Source organism: Schistocerca nitens, chromosome 5 (assembly GCF_023898315.1).
Source record: "Schistocerca nitens isolate TAMUIC-IGC-003100 chromosome 5, iqSchNite1.1, whole genome shotgun sequence".
Taxonomy (NCBI): domain Eukaryota; kingdom Metazoa; phylum Arthropoda; class Insecta; order Orthoptera; family Acrididae; genus Schistocerca; species Schistocerca nitens.
Window position 1 is genome coordinate 787,799,663 of NC_064618.1, and position 21,327 is coordinate 787,820,989.

Sequence of the window (21,327 nt, forward strand, 5' to 3'; positions counted from 1 at the left end):
GAACACACTAGGCGCTTTTCGGTATTGTACATGAGGATGAAGGCCTATTAAGCGATCGTGTGGCGCTCCATCGCTATCGTGATGTGTGTATCTGCCAGCCGATTATATGGCTTCAGCACAGTAAGGTCGATCGACGTGTAGACATGACGTTAGGCAAGTAGCTCTACTGTTTGGAATTGCCCGCACTCATGCCGTGAATTACAATGACCAGCTTATCAGTGTATCAAAGCGGACGGATTGGCCTGCCAATCATAGCCATGAAAAATGGCGCCAGAGCGCTGATAGTAAGAAAATCCTAACCGTTGGGAACTGGGGATGAGTTTCATGCCTTGTCAATTACAAACCCGACAGGATTTGCTATTGCCAGTTAATGCAGATCCAAGTCATCCAACTTAAAGCAATAACTGCGAAGGGAACTGCATGCAGTGGACAACTCGAGTGAGGTGTTTAGCATAAGGCCAATGTTCACTGCAGCAAAGACAGCTGCACGTGAGCAGTAAACAGAACAATACAGAAAGTGGACGGCAACTGCACGTAAGCGTGTGTTGTATGATCCGACGAGTCGCAATTGCCCTATTTTCGAATTATGCAGGGAGTCAAATACATCGACGAACCAATAAGATGTTCAATCCGCTGTGTGATGAGGATGTAAATCAGTCCGAAGGTACGTTTGTGACTTTACCGTAGCATGGACAGGAAGGGGGTATGAAATCTAAGCGAGACAGGTGGTTCTGTACAAAAATTAATTATGTATATACGAGCAGACATCTCATCCACCCGGGAATAGAGAATCTCGACGATCTTTCCCTGTTATCGATATCGATATTAGCAAGATATCGCTCCCGGGAATTCCAAAACTTTCAAGAACAAAAAAAAAAAAAAAAAAAAAAAAAAAAATCTGGTGATGTAATTATAAATTCGCAACTTTCCGATCTTTTTCCTTTAGTTGTACTGTGAAACCTTGCTTCTTGCCAAATTTTATGATTCTAGGCCTCCAGGAAGTACACTATATGTTTTGATGAGTGAGTTTCAGAATATCAAACTGTGTCACATAAACGGCTGTATCTTTTGATTGCATTGACTTAGCAGATTATATTTATTACACCGCCAACAGACCGCAGGCTTTAGTACCTGGCATAAATGTCAACGTTATACGTCCTCCCACTCCTCAGAAAAAGAGGCCTTAACAGGCGGAAGAACAGACAGACAGTTTGATAACAAATTACACAAAAAATTCTTTTCGTATGATGTAATCAAAAGCTAAAAAATTTCAGATTTTTTTCCTTTAGTTGTATTGTGAAACCTAGCTTCTTACCAAATTTCATGATGAATCTTTCTGGCAGATCAAAACTGTATGCCGGACCGAGACTCGAATTCGAGACATTTGCCTTTCACGGACAAGTGCTCTAGCGTCTGTGCTACCCAAGCATAACTAACAACCCGTCCTCACAGCTTTTCTTCTGCCAGTACCTCGTCTCCTACCTTCCAAACTCCACAGAAGCTCTCCTGCGAGCCTTGCAGAACTAAGGACGGTTCGGGCTTGGGTAGCTCAGATAGAGCACTAGCCCGCGAAAGATAAAGGTCTCGAATTTTGGTCCGGCACACAGTTTTAATCTGCCAGAAAGTTCTGTATCAGCGCACACTCCGCTGCTGAGTGAAAATTTTATTCTGAAAATTTCATGATTCTAGGCCAATTGGAAGTATCCTAGAGGTTTTTATGTGTGTGTTTGCGACATATGTGACATAAATTGCAGTATCTCTGTAATTCATTGACTTAGAAGTTTTATTTTCTACACCTTGAAGTGGCTGTAGACTTTACTATGTGACATAAATTTCAACTTTATACGTAATCCCGCTCCTGCGAAAATGAGTTTTCAACAATCGGACCGATAGACAGTCAGACAGACACACGCACATCAAAGTGATGCTATAAGGGTTCCGTCTCTACCGATTCAGTTACGGAAGCCTAAAATGTAAGTAAACTGTTTAATGTTTCAACAATAACAACCGTAACGGTTAACAAATTTATCCCACATTGAGCCAGTGCGGCCAGTGCCTTCGAGGAAAAATGTCTGGGGTTGCCTACTGAACAATGATTGTACCTATAAGTGCATCTCTTTGCCTGAAGCAAATCAAAGGCCGCGAATGTCTTTCTCCAGGACTAGAAAAAAATATGGAAATTACAAGGGGAAAGATTGGGACTGTACGGGGGATTTTTAAGGTGTTTCGAACGAAAATTCAGCAGTCGAAACAACCTTTATAACATGTGGATGCATATGTTGCCAATGTTGTTTCGATTATGCTGCAGAAGTTTCGCTGGGGAGCCCTTACACATCTCTGATGTATACTGAAGAGAGGAGAGAAGATTACGCATACAGTGGGACGAGTGCCAGCAACAGCTACGAAGACACTAAGCTGTTACCGCAGAATTAATTTCCGCTCGACTCTGCAAGGCGTGGGCTGGGGCCGCCCAGATGGCAGCAGCGGAGTGCTTTTTCGGCAGAGCAGCGTTAGGGTGCGGTGACGTTCTCGCGGTTGGTGTCTTAAGGCCACGCAGCAGGCACGCTACGGCCCCGACCAAGCGTCTGCAAATAATTTCTCGTCTAATGGCAGTCGGTACGCTATGCAAATCACAGCCAGCCAGCCAGCCTGCCCACGGCCGCACACTTAGCGAGGTCCTCTCTGGATGTGGCTGGAGCAGGACGAGGCGAAATGGAAAGCGCTACGCTTTCAGCATTGAATGTGCGAGGGCTGTCCAGAAAGTAAGTTCCGATCGGTTGCGAAATGGAAACGACTATGAAAATCCGATAAAGCTTTGCACAGATGTGTTGGGCAGTGTCTCTAGTGTGATCCTAGATAGCACCACGTCGCTCTTCTCATTTCTAAGCTCACAGTGAGAGCGTAAAGATGTCTAGAAAATAGTGTCTTCCGCCAAGTACGAGGGCCTGGTGAGAAATTTCGCCTGAAGCTATGCAGCCAACATTACATAACTGTCGTGCGGTTTCTTCTTCAAGACAATTTTCAGCCGCATTCTGCAGGGGCAGTGAAGATGCTCCTGCATCGTTTTTAATTGTAAATGTTTGATTACCCACAATACAGCCCGTAATTGTCTCCCTCTGAGTTTAACCTCTGCTCACATGAACCGCTGGCTATGAAGACAACATTATGGCACAGACAATGAGCTGTAGGCCAGCGTAGAGAATTGGCGGAAAGCACTGGCGGCTGTCTTCCGTAATGAGGATATTGGGAAGCTGGTACATCGTTCCGACAAATGTCTAAGTCAGGACGGCGACTACGTAAAGAAATAGCTGGAAGGTGTAGCTAACTGTTACAAATAAAATATTTCTGATCTCGTTCCTAATGACAGCTTCCATTGGAATATACTGTAATCAGCATGTGTTTATCACGCATGCTTTATCTCAATAACTTGTTTGCCGTATAATAATCCTTTCTTAATAACGCACACAAAAGATACGCATTTAAATATTTGCGTCTTTGAAGTGGGAGTTGTTCATTAAACAAAAATTCTCGAACATTTGGGTAACTTTTTGTTCTGAGCCAACAGTAACTTAGGGGACAGTTAACTTAAGTTTTTTGTGTTGTTGCCACATATGTCGCTAGACGATAAGATCATAGAACAAAAACGACACATGGTACTGAAAGTTGAAGTGACTGTCATCAGTGACTATGTGACATTGAATTGTGTTGTTCCTACATCTGGTACATAAACGACATGTTTTGCAAAGACTTTCATAACAAATTAACCTAATATTAGTCTTCTTTGTGCACAATACTGAGTTTCTTACAGATTTGAGAATGACTTCTGTAGAGCCCTCAGTTTATGTTGTATACAAACCAGTCCTAGTCGAATAAGAACGTGTGCAGTGCACTTGGCGATAATTTTCATGGCGGATGTTTGTTATAAATGATCCATAGAAATTTACACGTGTGTTCTTTGTTCCCCTTTGCAGGTTGCACCAAGGTCTACACGAAGAGCTCCCACCTCAAGGCGCACCAGCGGATACACACAGGTTAGTAACAGTTTTGAGTACTTTTCACAGCGGTCGCGACAGAGAACAATCGTTGTTACCCTCCGATGAAATTTGTCCTCTCTCACCATAAATGAAAGACAGGTCGGTATTGCGCAGATATCAAGTACATATGCTTGTGTAAAATGGTATATTATAAGGGGGGTTACTAATTGCATCATGAAAGACATTGCGGAAACCAAAAATTCCATTGACTAACTTCTAATACACACGTCGTAACGTGAGTTTGGAATATACAGGATAGATGTAAGCGCTGATATTTCTACTGTTGTCGGAGGAAGGTGTACTGAACAACATTCCATCAGTATCCACGTCATTTGCAGACTAATGATTGTAGCTATTAGGGGTAGTATGTTTTCAGATTGTTTAGTACCTTCAGGTACGTGTGACGAAAGCAAGAACTTGATACTTATTTTCCCTTGAGCAGCAGGTCAGATGTTACAGTGTGGATGCATTGATCCAAAATGGTCAGTCTAAACTGACAGGTGTAGTCCACTTAGAGGTGCAGTTACGGCCATGCAGAAAACTTGAGGTAGTAAATTATGTGAAGTGCCTGTAGGAGGACTGTTAGAGGCAGAGCAAACAACAACCAACACACTGATTTGTGCAGATATTAAGGTACCAGTAAAATATCTGCACTTATACCTGTTGCATTCTGCATGTGTACTTACATGTAGATACGTATTGAGACTACTGAAGACGAATGGAAGCCCAAAAGGAGCCTAAGCAGTATTAAAAGTAAACCTTTCCATGAGTCATAAAGTTTTTCCTACAATATCTCCCGCTACGGATTGTTCAGTATTTCTTATCGTCCTCGCTAACTGAATCTACGGCGGATTCAACAGCCTTTCTAAAATGGCGTCTACCTCTTCCTATGGTTTCAACTTGGTATGATTCCTGGCCTAACGAGCATTACTATAGAATCTCACACAAGCGCAAGACACTGGCTTACATTTTCGCCATCGGGATATTGAAACCACTGCTTGCTGCCCATTAGAAAGCTTAATTCTGGCGAAGAACATTTCTTACATCAAAAAGTATCCAACAAGTACCTTCGGGGCGAGTGTCACCACGCTGGTTACACATACCACGGAATAGGTTGACGAGTTGCTATTCGATGCATGAAACTAAAGCTTCAGTATTTTTAAGAAAAGCGACGCCAATCCTCATGTTTTACCCATTACAACTTCACGTACGATTAGTTAATTTTCAAGAAACAAATGTCAGACTGGCTTTTGAGCAAAGAAACTGTTACCTCAGTTGGTAAGAAGGGAGGTTTACGGCATCCACTTTCATCCTCATTTACAGTGAAAGACAGTGTTGGGCCTCTTAAATTATGTCTACACCTTAGAATTCTTTAAATTAATTCCATAGTGTTTTGAAAACTTTGCTTAGATCTCTCCGTCTGTCATACCGCACCACATATTCCAGTCCACCTTCATCTCCTTCTCGAAAGTGCTGAATACGCTGTAAATGACAAGGATAGACGCCTTATGTACTAATGTCCATCATATTCTTGTACGTGGAATAGAGCTATGTCTAGAAATTGAATGTGTGTGTGTTGCTGGGCTACGATCTACAAAATGAATGTCCTCTGCTATAGTCTTGCTCAGTTCATTCGCACATTCAGCTGAAACGTGACGGCTGGGCACTGCACCAGTTTCACATAAATTAGTGAAAACACGATTAAACACTCTTTGGGAAATCGTCTACCCTATTCTCTACATGCCGCAGCAGCATTTTCTTTGCAACACCTTACTAGCATACGCAACACATGGAGAGATACAGTAGAACTGGCCAATAAATTACACTGAGAGTTAAGAAACTCAGTTTATAAACTTAAGCATATCTTTACAACTTGAACTTCAGAACAAAGCTGCCAGGTGGTAAGTAAACTAATAGAAACAGGAGTACCAAACTGTGAAATGAAAACTTATTTTTGCAACTACCTATATCTATGTAACTAATGAATATTGAACGCGCTATATGGGAAGTTTTATTTTAGCTAGTCTATACCACTACCTCAAAAATTATTTACCATTCCTCCTAGTAGTCTACCACTAATGTCACATTGTTCTTTCCTTGCCATCACAGATTTAAGAACTAATATATTCCATGCCGGAAAAGAACCTTGTCGTCAGGCCAGAGAATGGGCACAAGCCACGGTTCGCTATGGTTACCAATTATAGTGTATTAAGTAATCAGTTACTTATCTTTACGTAGCACTACAAAATTTCACAATTATACGGAAAACAGAAAAATATATAGCATACGATATTAAGGCGTGGCTTTGCCATCTCATTTCCTTGCATAACTAATACGCATGAGAACCGAAAAGGTACACATATGAATTATGGACGCGGAAGCGAGCTAGGGACTCCTTTCTCTTGCTGCGCATTGCTATGTAACAAACGTATATCCTGAAATACGCTGTATCAAGCCGTTTTTGGTATCGTGTCCTCAGTATCTTGGCCCACACCGAAAACAAAAGGTATACAACCGAACATCTGCAGAAAAAATGTAATTTACGTCTCTGCATGTCCGACATCCAGAGGATAAAAATTTTACTATTACATTTCCGAATTTCTGACGTAACTTGTAACTATATGAATTGATTGCAGTACGGTCGTTCGCACTCACAATAAACGCTTGGTTGTTCTTGTCTTGAGCACAGTAATCGCAGCATCCAAGTCGCCAGTGACTGGCTGTATGTTTAGCAGGTAGTCTGCCCGCCAGGGGCTGAACCACTGTACTTCCGTCATGTGCCTGCGCCGCTTCCCCGTGTCTGCTACCGTAATTCCTTTCCCTGCCTCCCTCTCTCCACTGGATCAGCAGAGCGAGCTAATGGCTTTATATTTACGCTTGCTGCTAGAATCCTCAGTATCAACATCGTAGAAATGGATAGTGGGCGCCTCATTGTTTCCTCCGATCGCTGGAAAATATAGCCACGAATAGCATCTTGTCACACTTTAATGAACTCTGTGGAAACGTTTCGTTGATTACATAGTCCGCTGAATGTGTTTACGGAGATGGAAATAGAAGTAATTGGGTTCGGCGTTTATTGCGGAAAGGAATACATGCTTCGTTTCCGTCTTTTGTTCGATTGGAGACTACTAATTGCGACGGTCACACATTTTGGTTTTAATTTCTCTCGTCCAAGAGAAATTATGAAATTTGTCTCTCTTCAGTAAACTTTGAAATTAAGCTGTACAAGCAGACTCTTAGTGCACCTTGGCTATTTGTTATTAAGTTGAAAATTGTCGTCGAAATAAACATATTTAGCAGTTTTGAAACTGAAGTAAATTCCTTACAAAAAGAATGTGCAGTACTAACGCTACGTTTGGAGGGCTGTGAAACTACAAATTATGACTTGCGAGGCAAGTAAATAAACAATACCGCACAAATTGAGGCAAGAATCTTACAATTCTTAGAAGTAGTAGATTTCTGTTCATAACGCCCGAATATCAGAGGACATCCGATTAAATGTAAGTTATACTGAAGATAATGTCATAACTGTGTTCACTCACAAATATCAACATGGCATTGATTAGCATTACCATTGCAAGTACGCCTAACTGTGGTTGTTCGTCAAGGAAAGACATTTTGTCAACTGCCCACTTAGACACAGGTTTTATTGCAACCAAAACTGAACTTTATTGTGAGAGTTTTGATCGGAAATAATAAACAAAAATATGTTAAGCTATGTAAACAGTTGCACTCGCAGAAAAGAACATATTATGGGTTCTTTACTAATTTAGTATGTAAATCTTTAGAGGCTAGCTACGTTACGTGAAAGTTTAGAGCAGAGATAACATCAGGTTTAGTATTCAGATTTCTTTGTACTGTAGGCACGAGTACGATGAATAGCCCTTTTTATGTGCAACCATCGGCGTATTTCTACTCTAAATCATATATTCTCTCGAAGATACTTAAAACCTACTGTGTATTACGCATAAATTGTACGCTTAAGTGGTACTTATTTCGTGACACAATATATTGATTTTGCTCTTGTGTTTTGATCCAATAATGACACCCTGAAAAAATGCATGATTTTAGTGGATAAAGTGCCATCCAGACTGCTAACTTTGTGATACTTATGAAAGCCCACCCACTACCCACAAAAATTATGCGTTTTGTCAGAGTGTCAATCTCGAATCAAAACACAAGAGGAAAATCAATACACTGTATCACGAAATAAATACTCTAAATTGCCGCAAATCTCTACATGCGCTACCACGATCGTTGGAAGACATCACACTGGACATAAGGCTGTCCATATGACACAGACGTGGCATTTTGTGCCGCCCATTCCATGCAGTTAATTATGGACTTACGGACGCTATTACAAGCAGGTGCTGTAAAGTAATGCATCTGAATTTTTTGTGTAAATACACTTAAAGTTATTTGAATGAAACAAACCTCATTAGCATTCTACGGCTTCATTCTTTATGTGTACATATTTGCGGCCTATGAAATTACCCGAAACCTTTGACAACGTGTCTGGCGGAATGGCTTCACATGATGAGATGTACTGCTTCAGCTGTTCAATTGTTTCTGGATTCTGGCGGTACACCTGGTCTTTAAAGTGTCCCCACAGAAAGAAGTCACAGGGGTTCATGTCTGGCGAATAGGGAGGCCAATCCACGCCGCCTCCTGTATGTTTCGGATAGCCCAAAGCAATCACACGGTCATCGAAATATTCATTCAGGAAATTAAAGACGTCGGCCGTGCGATGTGGCCGGGCACCATCTTGCATAAACCACGAGGTGTTCGCAGTGTCGTCTAAGGCAGTTTGTACCGCCACAAATTCACGAAGAATGTCCAGATAGCGTGATGCAGTAATCGTTTCGGATCTGAAACATGGGCCAATGATTCCTTTGGAAGAAATGGCGGCCCAGACCAGTACTTTTTCAGGATGCAGGGACGATGGGACTGCAACATGGGGCTTTTCGGTTCCCCATATGCGCCAGTTCTGTTTATTGACGAAGCCGTCCAGGTAAAAATAAGCTTCGTCAGTAAACCAAATGCTGCCCACATGCATATCGCCGTCATCAATCCTGTACACTATATCGTTAGCGAATGTCTCTCGTGCAGCAATGGTAGCGGCGCTGAGGGGTTGCCGCGTTTGAATTTTGTATGGATAGAGGTGTAAACTCTGGCGCGTGAGACGATACGTGGACGTTGGCGTCATTTGGACCGCAGCTGCAACACGGCGAACGGAAACCCGAGGCCGCTGTTGGATCACCTACTGCACTAGCTGCGCGTTGCCCTCTGTGGTTGCCGAACGCGGTCGCCCTACCTTTCCAGCACGTTCATCCGTCACGTTCCCAGTCCGTTGAAATTTTTCAAACAGATCCTTTATTGTATCGCTTTTCGGTCCTTTGGTTACATTAAACCTCCGTTGAAAACTTCGTCTTGTTGCAACAACACTGTGTTCTAGGCGGTGGAATTCCAACACCAGAAAAATCCTCTGTTCTAAGGAATAAACCATGTTGTCTACAGCACACTTGCACGTTGTGAACAGCACACGCTTACAGCAGAAAGACGACGTACAGAATGGCGCACCCACAGACTGCGTTGTCTTCTATATCTTTCACATCACTTGCAGCGCCATCTGTTGTTGAAAATTGTAACTACAGTAATTTCGAAAGTTTGTCCGCCTGAAAATGTACTGTTGCCCCAAGCATATTGCAACAAACGGTGTATTTCTATCGCTGCTCGTTTAGTTTTTATTGCCGTTTCAAATATACCGGTCATTTTTGAAACACCCTGTATGTCGGCGCCTGAGTAACAGCGTGTTGCAATCGAATTTCGAATTCTAAGAATTCGCCCACACATAGGACACCCTCTGCTTCAGCATGACAATTATAGACCACACACAAGCGCTGCGACATCAGCAACAATCGCCTTGGGTTCATTGTCATCGACCATCCTCCATACGTTCCCGACTTGGCCCCCATCCGACTTTAATCTGTTCCCAAAACTTAAAGACCTTTGCGAACTTGACTTTTTCATGAAACGGTGCAAGCAATGATGAGGTTGTGGCTCCGTCAATGAAGTCAGACTTTGTGGAGGACGGTATTAATAAATTGGTATCTCTATAGGAGAACTGTGTTCGTCGCCACGATGGCTGTTGAGAAGTAAATACGTAGGTAGGAAAAATAAAGTTGTAAAATGTTAATAATGTTTTTATTTAAAAATCTTTAAGAGTTTTGACATAAAAAATGATTTCATTGTTGTCACATTAAACTTCGGTGTCATTAGTTCTCAGTACGTCCTCGAAATAGAACATTTGGGTCGCGCGTTTGGTAAACTTTAAAACGGTAGCACACTCACCTGGCGTAACAGCTCCGAAATTTTATGTGGGGGAGTAAACGGAATCTAAAATACTACAGGGAAACACGGACAACTGAAAAATACCTGTTATGCCGTAAACACATACCAGTGCTACCTCAAGTACAGATGAAACTCACTGTGCAATGTTGACTGTCAGAAATCGCTTTATAGCATCTATCAGTCCTTGAGATGAACATGTCGAGCAGTAGACATGCGAGTTATAATAATAAATGTCATAGAAGTCGTCTTGGAATCTTTTTTCCAAAAAGCCACACAGCTCCTTAAAAAATTTCGGTGTGGCAACTAGGCCGCTGTTAACATTAAAAATGAACTGCATATGGCAAAAAATTCGCCTCATCGTCATAACTTAGCAAAAATTGCACTTCTATATATTCACCCGTTCTTGTTATATTCGGAGTAGGCAATTCTTAGATGTTCGATGAGATTTATTGTAGTTACCAATTCTAAAATCTCGTCAAAGACCCATAGAGAAGTTTTAACCGTAATTTTAGTCGTTAATTAAAACATTGTATGTATCTGAAAGTGTAGTCATTGTACAATCCTGGTTGTTGCAAAGAAAAGGTAATTATTACTTCTTTGTTTAGATGTTAGGCGGGATTAGCCGAGCGGTCTAAGGCGGTGCAGTCATGGACTATGCGGCTGGTCCCGGCGGAGGTTCGAGTCCTCCCTCGGGCATGGGTGTGTGTGTTTGTCCTTAGGACAATTTAGGTTAAGTAGTGTGTAAGCTTAGGGACTGATGACCTTAGCAGTTAAGTCCTATGAGATTTCACACACATTTAAACATTTATTTGTTTAGATGTTAATAAGTCTTTTTGCTAGTATGGAAGAAACGTTGTGTAATTATTTGAAATTAATATTTTCATTTATATGTTTTGATTATTGAAGGGTAGTGTAATTGTTGAAGACTAACCCTTAATACACTAACTGACTTTTCTTTAACGTTAACTGCGAGGTGTGGTCTCTGGGACCCCTATCTTTAACTCGAAATTTAAGACGCAAATCATTTTGGATTTAATTTGCACAACAATTATTTTTACAATTATTTAAGTGTTGTGCAGATCCTCCTTGTTGCTTTTACTGCACTAAATAATGCGTTCAGTATTTTACTTTCTGTCACACAAAAGCACACATTTTTGTGTTTTTTAATCCTTTTATTTAACAGTAGACACAAACGAACGGTTGGAGAACCGAACATTACATTCTAAAAGAGTGTGACATCGTACGAAGTAAATGTTCAGAGGGACTGATGACCTTAGCTGTTTAGTCCCCCTTAAACATCCCCCCCCCCCTAAATGTTCAGATAAAACTAAATTGCACTGTTTAAACTTGCACAAAAATGTGCACTAATTAGGTACTAAAAATGTCTGCAAAACTGATATTCAGTGCCTGAACCTGCCCCTTTATGTATCACCACTCTCAACACATTTGATTTTAATTAACACTTCTAACATTGCAAGTAGTTTATTGGAGAAAAATAAAGGTCCCCTCACTGTCGTCAGAAAGTAATGCTAATGGTCGTGTTGTTCGCTAGCAGAACTGTGATCACTGGCAGTTGAAAATTATCATCTTTTTCGTCTCTATCTTGATCTACACGTATATCACTGAAATCTCTCTTCATCCACCCACTAACACTTTTATCAAATTTAGTATCGTCAAAACTGACAATTGCCTGCGAACAAAAATTTGTACAACAGTTACTTAGCTCAAAGGAAGCGGTCTGGGAGATCCCAAAACGTTTTTGTACCACGTGCCAACAATTAACAAAGAAGGTATAATGCAACCGACAGCAAAACATTATAGAGCTGGTGACTCAAGGAGGGCTGAGGGAACACAGAAGTGCTACCCTTGACCTTACCTTGGACAGCGAGCTGGAAAATTTTCTCGCGGTCTGAGAGACCACATCTCGTGAGTGACGGCCTGAGTAATTGTTAATGGCTAAATGATGTACCTCCCTCCCTCTGTATAGTGCTTTTAAACACTGTAACCCATAAACGGTTAGCCTTCATGACGATAGAGTTGTTAAGTACGACTGTATGTTCAATCTCCAATGGATGTTCTGCAACTATCGAACTCTCTGGCTGGCGTGAAAGAAGGACATGTTTCATACAATCAGTTTCTTCTTAGACTTCTGACTCGCAGGAACTTTGGTAACCCACAATTTCTCCGTACATTTACCACCATGAATGTCGAACTGCCTCGATTTTCTTGTGAACTTCGACAGCTGTGGTGGATGGAGAGAGAGAGGGTGGGGGGGGGGGGTGACCACCCAAGGTTTGGATCCAGGTATCCGTTCAAGGTTACCACCTCCTCGCCGCTCGTACAGCTACCGTGTGTTTGTGTTTTGTACGGTCGGCGGCGACCCCGCACAGCAGCAGGTGGTGGTAATGCGAGCGCGGGGAGGCAACGGCAGCCAGTAGCGCCCTGCCGCCGCCCACAGCCGGCTCGCAGCGCCTCCTGTAATTAGCTGCGCCGCCCATTATCACATTAGCCGCCCCTCCCAGCGGCCACCGCGCCCGTCCGGATCGTCCGCGCCGCTCGCGGCGACGACTAATTCCGCGGCGGAACGGAACGCCAGAGAGCGGTCGGGGCTGACAGTATATCACGATCTGACACGCCCCGGCCTTATCTCGCCGGCCGGCCGTAACTCACCGGACAACGTAATTAGCCCTAAGTGTTACCGCCGGGGCGGAGTCCCTCCTGTCCGGGGCGAGCGGATCGAGCGCCTGCCGCTGCTTACGTTTAGCGCATCTGTCTGTAGCGGCTGTCGAGCGATTCGCCGGGTCCCCGGGAATTACCCGTGCTAATAACACAGCGCCACGGGGCGAAACCGCGCCACGTCTTTCAACCGAGAGCTGCGAGGGAGGCCGGTCGCGTCCAGTTTATCGTGTGAAACGCTGACGAGCTGTAATTTTCAGGGCAATACGAAAAACGCTCCCACAGGACAGTGAGCTTTCTCTGTAAGCTCATCACATGCGTGAGTATCGAGAAATAAAAGTCGTGGTGGTGGTCTGCCTCTCGGGACGTGATTTACGGAACCGTCTTGCAGAGTTCGGTTAACTGCGTACCATTCCGACACAGGACGGCCGAAAACTGTTAATTACGCCCTAGATGCGATCACCAGCTGCAGCGATTCGCAGTTCGTGGTCTGGCGGCTAGCGTTACTGCATCTGGATCCCGGGGTCCCGGGTTCGATTCCCGGCCGTGTTTGGGATTTTTCTTTGCCCGAGTACTGGGTGTTTGTGTTGTCCTCATCATTCCATTGTCCTCATTCTTGACAGTCGCTAGATTGGACTGTGAAAAAATTGGACTGTATAAAAATTGGGACTTTGTACGGGCGCTGATGGTCGCGCACTTGAGCGCCCCAGAAAATCAAACATTATCATCATCATTCTCAGCCGTAGGAGCCTAAAATAAGGTGACAAAAGTCGGGGACTAGCGATATGCACATATACAGACGGCAGTAGTATAGCGTACACAGGGTATAAAAAGTTCGCCGGCCGAAGTGGCCGTGCGGTTAAAGGCGCTGCAGTCTGGAACCGCAAGACCGCTACGTCGCTGGTTCGAATCCTGCCTCGGGCATGGATGTTTGTGATGTCCTTAGGTTAGTTAGGTTTAACTAGTTCTAAGTTGTAGGGGATTAATGACCTCAGCAGTTGAGTCCCATAGTGCTCAGAGCCATTTTTTTTTTATAAAAAGTTCCCGAAGTGATTATGATTGCATGACGACAGTTAACAGACTTGGAACGCGGAAAGGTAGTTGGAGATAGACGCTCGGGACATTCCATTTGGGAAATCGTTAGAGAATTCAAAATTCTGAGATCCACAGTGTCAAGAGTGCGCCGAGAACATCAAATTCCAGGCAATGCTCTCACCACGGATAAGGCAGTGGCCGACGGCGTTCACTTAACGACCGAGACCAGCAGCGTTTGCGTATTTGTCAGTCCTAACACACAAGAAACGCTGTGTGAAATAAACGCTGCAATCAATTTGGGACGTATGACGAACGTCCGCTTGGTCAGTTTGACGAAATCTGGCGTTAATGGGGTATGGGGCAGGTGACTGATGCGACTGCCTCTGCTGACAGTACGACATGGACTCGTGACCATATCGATTGAACCCTAGACGACTGGAATGCCGTGGACTGCTCAGATGAGACCGTATTTCAGTTGCTAAAAGCTGATGATAGGGTGTGGCGCAGACTCCATGAAGCCAAGGCACTCTGAAAGCTGGGGTGGGCTGTGTTCGTATGGAATGAAGTTGGTCCTCTGATTCAACTGAAACTGAAAATGCCAGCCGCTGTGGCCGAGCGCTTCTAGACGCTTCAGTCCGGAACCGTGCTGCTACTAGGGTCGCAGGTTCGAATCCTGCCTCGGGCATGGATGTGTGTGATGTCCTTAGGATAGTTAGCTTAAGTAGTTCTAAGTCTAGGGGACTGATGACCTCAGATGTTAAGTCCCATAGTGCTTCAGCAATTTTTTTGACTGAAAATGGTGATGTCCTGCTACTTGGAAACAATCGGCAGCCATTCGTTGACCTCGTATTCCCAAATAACGATAGAATTTTCATGGATGACACTGCGCCATATCACCGAGGCACAATTGTTGGCAATTGGTTTTAAGAACTTTCTGGACATTTGCAGGAAATCATTTGGCCACCTAGATCACCCGACAAGAACCTCATAGAACATTTATAGGACAATATCGAGAGATCAGTTCGTGAACAAACTCGAGCACAGGCAATACTTTCCCAATTATGGCCGGTTGCACAGGCAGCGAAACTCAATATTTGTGCAGGGAACTTCGAACGAGCTGTTGAGGCCATGCCACGTCGAGTTTCTGCATTATTCCGGGAAAAAGGAGGTCTGACACGGTATTAGAAGCACTATGGGACTTAACAGCTGAGGTCATCAATCCCCTAGAACGTAGAACTACTTAAACCTAACTAACATACGGACATCACACACATTCATGCCCGACGCACGATTCGAACCTGCAACCGTAGCGGTCGCGGAATTCCAGAGTGAAGCGCCTAGAACCGCTCGGCCACATCGGCCGACGTTAGGAGGTATCCCATGACATTTATCATCTCGGTGTAAACCCCCTGTTAATGCAAAATGATCAGTTAAGTTGATGGCCCTGACTCAAATGATCATCCGAATGCATAAAAGGTAAATTATTCGTGCCTGCATGCGGTCTATAAAATTTGCCAGTCTCTATGAGTAATTATTCACTGCAAGTAGTAAACATCTGGCAGTGATCGAAATTGCCCTTAAGTAAAATCAATTACTTAGCGCAGTATTAACGGTGTAATTGAACCACAGTTTTCACTGAGTACACAGTATTTCTCAAATACGAAGAAAAATAGCTGTTCTCTGCAACTCTGTTTGGTGTATTCTGCGCGTGGTGTTTTCCGAGCTGACTTGATATAACCTCACCGGACAATAAATTAGTCCACCCCTGGAGAAATGATTACAAGCATTATTTAATACCGCGTAATGCCGCACCCTGGACTTGATAACCGATTGTATTCGGTTAGGAATCGAGTACACAAAGTTTTCCGAGTACGTCGCATCCAGGTTAAGCAACTCACTGAAGGAATGAGATTTTCACTCTGCAGCGGAGTGTGTGCCGTTATGAAACTTCCTGGCTGATTAAAACTGTGTGCCGGACCGAGACCTGAACTCGGGACCTTTGCATTTCGCGGGGAAGTGCTCTACTAACTGAGCTACCCATTCACGACTCACTCCCCGTCCTCACAGCCTTACTTCTGCCAGTACCTCGTCTCCTGCCTTCCAAAACTCGGTCCGGTACACAGTTTTAATCTGCCAGGAAGTTTCACATCAGCGCACCGCTGCAGAGTGAAAATCTCATTCTGGAAACATCCCCCAGGCTGTGGCTTAGCCATGTCTCCGCAGTATCCTTTCTTTCAGGAGTGCTTGTTCTGCAAGGTTCGCAGGAGAGCTTCTGTAAGTTTGGAAGTTAGAAGACGAGGTACTGGCAGAAGTGGGAGAAGTAAAGCTGTGAGGACGGGGTATGAGTCGTGCTTGGGTAGCTCAGTTGGTAGAGCACTTGCTCGCGAAAGGCAATGGTTTAGAGTTCGAGTCTCGGTCCGGCACACAGTTTTAATCCGCCAGGAAGTTTCAACTCACTGAAGATTGGACCGTGCTATTCCACCAAATTGCGGCGATGATATCATCGGTGTTTTGTCCGTTATTCCAAAATGTCCCACAGATTTTGTATGGAGGTCAAGTCACTTGATTTTGCTGGCCAGTCGCGATGTAACATGGTGAGGGTCTGTGCAGGAAGCCAGTGACGTATTCTCCCAGCCCGATGAACTTTACGGTTGTGGTGTTTCCGTGCCTGTGTGAGCGACGGCCTCTTCGGAGCGATCGGCTGTAGTAGTAGGTAGCCCCGTCGCAATTTTCTTGTCGCTAACAGGTCAGGATGGACATTCATTCACTGTCTGCAGAAATTCCCGTCGGCTTTGGAAGCGATTTTGAATCACAAGGCGTGAAACACGCCACCAAGCAAAAGAAGACCATTTAGTCGTTTAATTCATTTCCAAATTTGTTTGTATTCCTTTTGAAGTATTTGAACTTTTAAACTGGTTTATGTGCCACATTAGTAATAAATACGTTTTATTTTATGACTAAGTAAAATAAGAAAGTCTAGAGTTTCGAAATATACACTACTGGCCATTAAAATTGCTACACCACGAAGATCACGCGCTGCTGACGCGAAATTTAAGCGACAGAAGAAGATGCTGTGATGTGCAAATGATCAGCTTTTCAGAGCATTCACACAAGGTTGGCGCCGGTGGCGACACCTACAACGTGCTGACATGAGGAAAGTTTCCAAACGATTTCTCATACACAAACAGCAGTTGACCGGCGTTGCCTGGTGAAACGTTGTTGTGATGCCTCGTGTAAGGAGGAGAAATGCGTGGCATCACGTTTCCGATTGCGGTTTATCGTATCGCGGCATTGCTGCTCGCGTTGGGCGGGATCCAATGAGTGTTAGCAGAATATGGAATCGGTGGTTTCAGGAGGGCAATACGGAACGCCGTCCTGGATTGCAACGGCCCCGTATCTCTAGCAGCCGAGATGACAGGCATCTTATCCGCATGGCTGTAACGGATCGTGCAGCCACGTCTCGATTCCTGAGGGGACGTTTGCAAGGCAACAACCATCTGCAGGAACAGTTCGACGACGTTTGTAGCAGCATGGACTATCAGCTCGGAGACCGTGGCTGCGGTTACCCTTGTCGCTCCATCACAGACAGGAGCGCCCGCGATGGTGTACTCAACGACGAACCTGGGTGCACGAGTGGCAAAACGTCATTTTTTTTCGAATGAATCCAGGTTCTGTTTACAGCATCATGATGGTCGCATCCGTGTTTGGCGACATCGCGGTGAACGCACATTGGAAGCGTGTATTCGTCATCGCCGTACTGGCGTATCACCCGGCGTGACGGTATGGGGTGCCATTGGTTACACGTCTCGGTCATCTCTTGTTCGCACTGACGGCACTTTGAACAGTGGCCTCTACCCTTCATTGGATCCCTGCGAAAGCCTACATTTCAGCAGGACAATGAACGACCGCATGTTGCAGGTCCCGTACGGGCCTTTCTGGACACAGAAAATGTTCCACTGCTGCCCTGGCCAGCAGATTCTCCAGATCTCTCACCAATTGGAAACGTCTCGTCAATGGTGGCCGAGCAACTGGCTCGTCACAATACGCCAGTCACTACTCCTGATGAACTGTGGCATCGTGTTGAAGCTGCATGGGCAGCTGTACGTGTTCACGCCATCCAAGCTCTGTTTGAATCAATGCTCGCTGCATGGGCAGCTGCACTTGTTCACGCCATCCAAGCTCTGTTTGACTCAATGCCTAGGCGTAACCATGTCTTTATTTGGCGAGAGGTGGTTGTTTTGGATACTGATTTCTCAGGATCTATGCACCCAAATTGCGTGAAAATGTTATCACATGTCAGTTCTAGTATAATAGTATATTTGTCCAATGAATACCCGTTTATCATCTGCATTTCTTCATGGTGTAGCAATTTTAATAGCCAGTAGTGTATTTTCAGCTTCGTATATAAGATTATGCGACTGGAATGGTAGTTAATTAAGGAGATGATAAATATGCCCGGAATTCTACGTCATCCATGCTGCAAATAGTTTGTGAGTCGAAATTGTTAGCCGTCCATGAAATATTATAAGTTATTCGCAGGAGACACTACTTTCCAAAAGATTACGCGGCGGCCAGACTCAGTCGCAGACACGCACGAGGCTGCAAATTGCAGCGCAGGCCTGCGCATTGCTCGCCGCCCACCGCTGACGAATGGTGCCGCGGTAGCACATCCCGTTTTGCAAACATCGGCCCTGTAATTTGCGTTCGGCCCGTATCTGCGCTCGGGATCGCCGTAATGGTATCGCCGGCATTACGAGTCACGTACTGGGCCGGCATTTATCCGAGGCCGAGTGTGCCCACCGGCTCCCAACTCCTTGTCTGCGACTTTCTCCTTTGCCCGGAAGTGCAGCGTAAACTGCATCGCCTGCCGTGGTCAGAACGTATCTAAAATTTTCGATCGTTTACGAGAGAATGGTGGTGATGTCTCAGTGTGGTAAGTGCCTACTTACGTTTGGGCAAACACTGTTCTTTGTTGAAATATGTGAAATTTCCTTCCAGACAGGAAAGTGTGACTCTGATATGCCTCTGATACCCCTTTACTGCTGCCGTAAAAACTTCATCAGACGCAAAACGTCTCTAAGTCACCATTTCCTGTAGATTTATCAACAACTGGAGTGTCAAATCTTCTGAAGAGAGTAGGGGCTCTGAGCACTATGCGACTTAACATCTGAGGTCATCAGTCCCCTAGAACTTAGAACTACTTAAACCTAACTAACCTAAGGAGATCACACACATCCATGCCCGAGGCAGGATTCGAACCTGCGACCGTAGCAGTCGCGCGTTTCCGGACTGAAGGGCCTAGAACAACTCGGCCACCACCGCCGGCGAAGAGAGTAGGCATTGCAACAAGTTGTTCTTGAAACACCTCAGATTTTCCGTTATCTTAAAGCTTTGTAGGCACATGCATCATCCAAATAAAACATACCCGTTTGCCTTGTGTTAACCAGACGTTTTCTCTCATATCTTTCATATTGTCCGTCGAGAAAACTATCATATTAACTGCTGGTTACTGTTTGATTCATTTGGGAAGTAACCAATAAAAGTAATTTCAAAATTCTGTCCCTAAAAAGGCAGACAGTATTCTCAGGTCCGTTGCTGAGAAGGGTGTTACGATTAATCGAGGAAAACCCACAGTTGAAACGGGGCCAAAATTAGTTGGCTACTGACGAGCTGCAGTTTACAATTTCTTTATTGATTACTTCAACCAGATCCAAAAAATCTAGTAGGGATGAGTGCCTTTTCAAAACAATTTACTTTGCAGTTAAAGGCCAAGCCAATTTACTTAAAACCGACTTTGATACAACATTTGATAACAAATCAAAATTTTCCAAGTAATGAAATTAAAAAACTTTACTTTACCGTTAATAGCCAAGCCATTTTACTTAAAACAGACTTTGATAAAGCATTTAATACCAAAATTAAAACTTTCCAAGTAATGAAACAAAGAAACCATCAATTTGCATACAATTTCGCTACCGAACATCTAGGGAGCCAACTTCTTTGAAACTTTGGCACAAGATATTAATTTACAAGGGCTCGCTAACAGGGAGGCAGAACTAGCATTTTCAATGGAGGCCAAGTAGATTAAAACAATTAAAGTAAAGATACAGTCATTCACCTTTTACAATAACTAACAATTTTAAAAACCCACCAATGAAAGGCAAACGTAACCTTTTTAAACAGTGGCCAAAAGCAATCAGGGTAAAATACAACCATTTAACATTTAACAATAACTAACATCTTTAATACCATGTCCTGCCACCAAAATATCCTGGGATATAAATAAGTAACCGACCGGGTGTAAGGGCGGCCACAATTGTCTCCCGAAGAATGCTCAGGCTAGAAGCGGACTAACAGACCCAAAACACCTCACATTCAGCAATCACATCGACCTCACGCGAGGCCAGCGGAGGAGGAGGAATCAAATCAGGAACTAATAAGAAGCCAAAAGATCACTGTCTATAATTACACAGGGACAGGAAATCCGAACGCAGGAGGCCACAAGGCAGAAAAAATGTAACCTAAAACAATAACCACTGCCCAAAAATACACTTCCTACCGGGCAGTACTAATAAGAAGCGGAAAAGATCACTATCTATAAATACACCGGCGACAGGGACAGGAAACCCGACCGCAGGGGGCCACAAGGCAGAAAAGACGCTGGTTGCACAAACCAAAATTCTTCAATTAACATCTAAACCTTTAACCAACTTGCAGTTTATCAGAGAAACAGCAGGTGAACTCCGATGCAAAGGTTCCTCACACCCGACCTTGTACACGTCGCCAGCGTACCCAACTGGCCACAGTCACGCAGCCACGCGCTCTGTCACCGGAGCCCTCGTCTTCTTGATAATAAATTCTTGATAATAAATTCAGTTGGGAAGAGCACACCACAGAACTGCAGAAACGCCTTAACAAATCTGTATTTGCAATTCGAGTGTTAGTAGACATAGGTGACATAAAAATGAAAAAGCTTGCATACTTTGCCTACTTTCATTCCATAATGTCATATGGTATAATATTTTGGGGTAACTCTTCAAGTCAAACAAAAGTTTTCAGAGTCCAAAAGCGTGTAATACGTATTATTTGTGGAGTAAATTCACGGACGTCCTGTAGAAACCTCTTCAAAGAACTGGGTATACTAACTACTGCCTCTCAGTATATTTACTCATTAATGAAATTTGTCCTAAATAATATATCGCTTTTTCCAACAAACAGCTCAGTTCATACA

The 21,327-nt window shown here is 44.0% G+C and overlaps 1 protein-coding gene across 1 annotated transcript in view; it reads left to right on the forward strand.

Moving 5' to 3' along the window:
- LOC126260716 (dendritic arbor reduction protein 1) overlaps positions 1–21,327 on the forward strand; it is a 275,518-nt gene that overhangs the window by 56,394 nt on the left and 197,797 nt on the right. Inside the window, exon 4 of the mRNA XM_049958054.1 lies at positions 3,972–4,031. Coding sequence (XP_049814011.1) covers positions 3,972–4,031 — 60 coding nt within the window. The remainder of the gene's footprint in view (positions 1–3,971; positions 4,032–21,327) is intronic.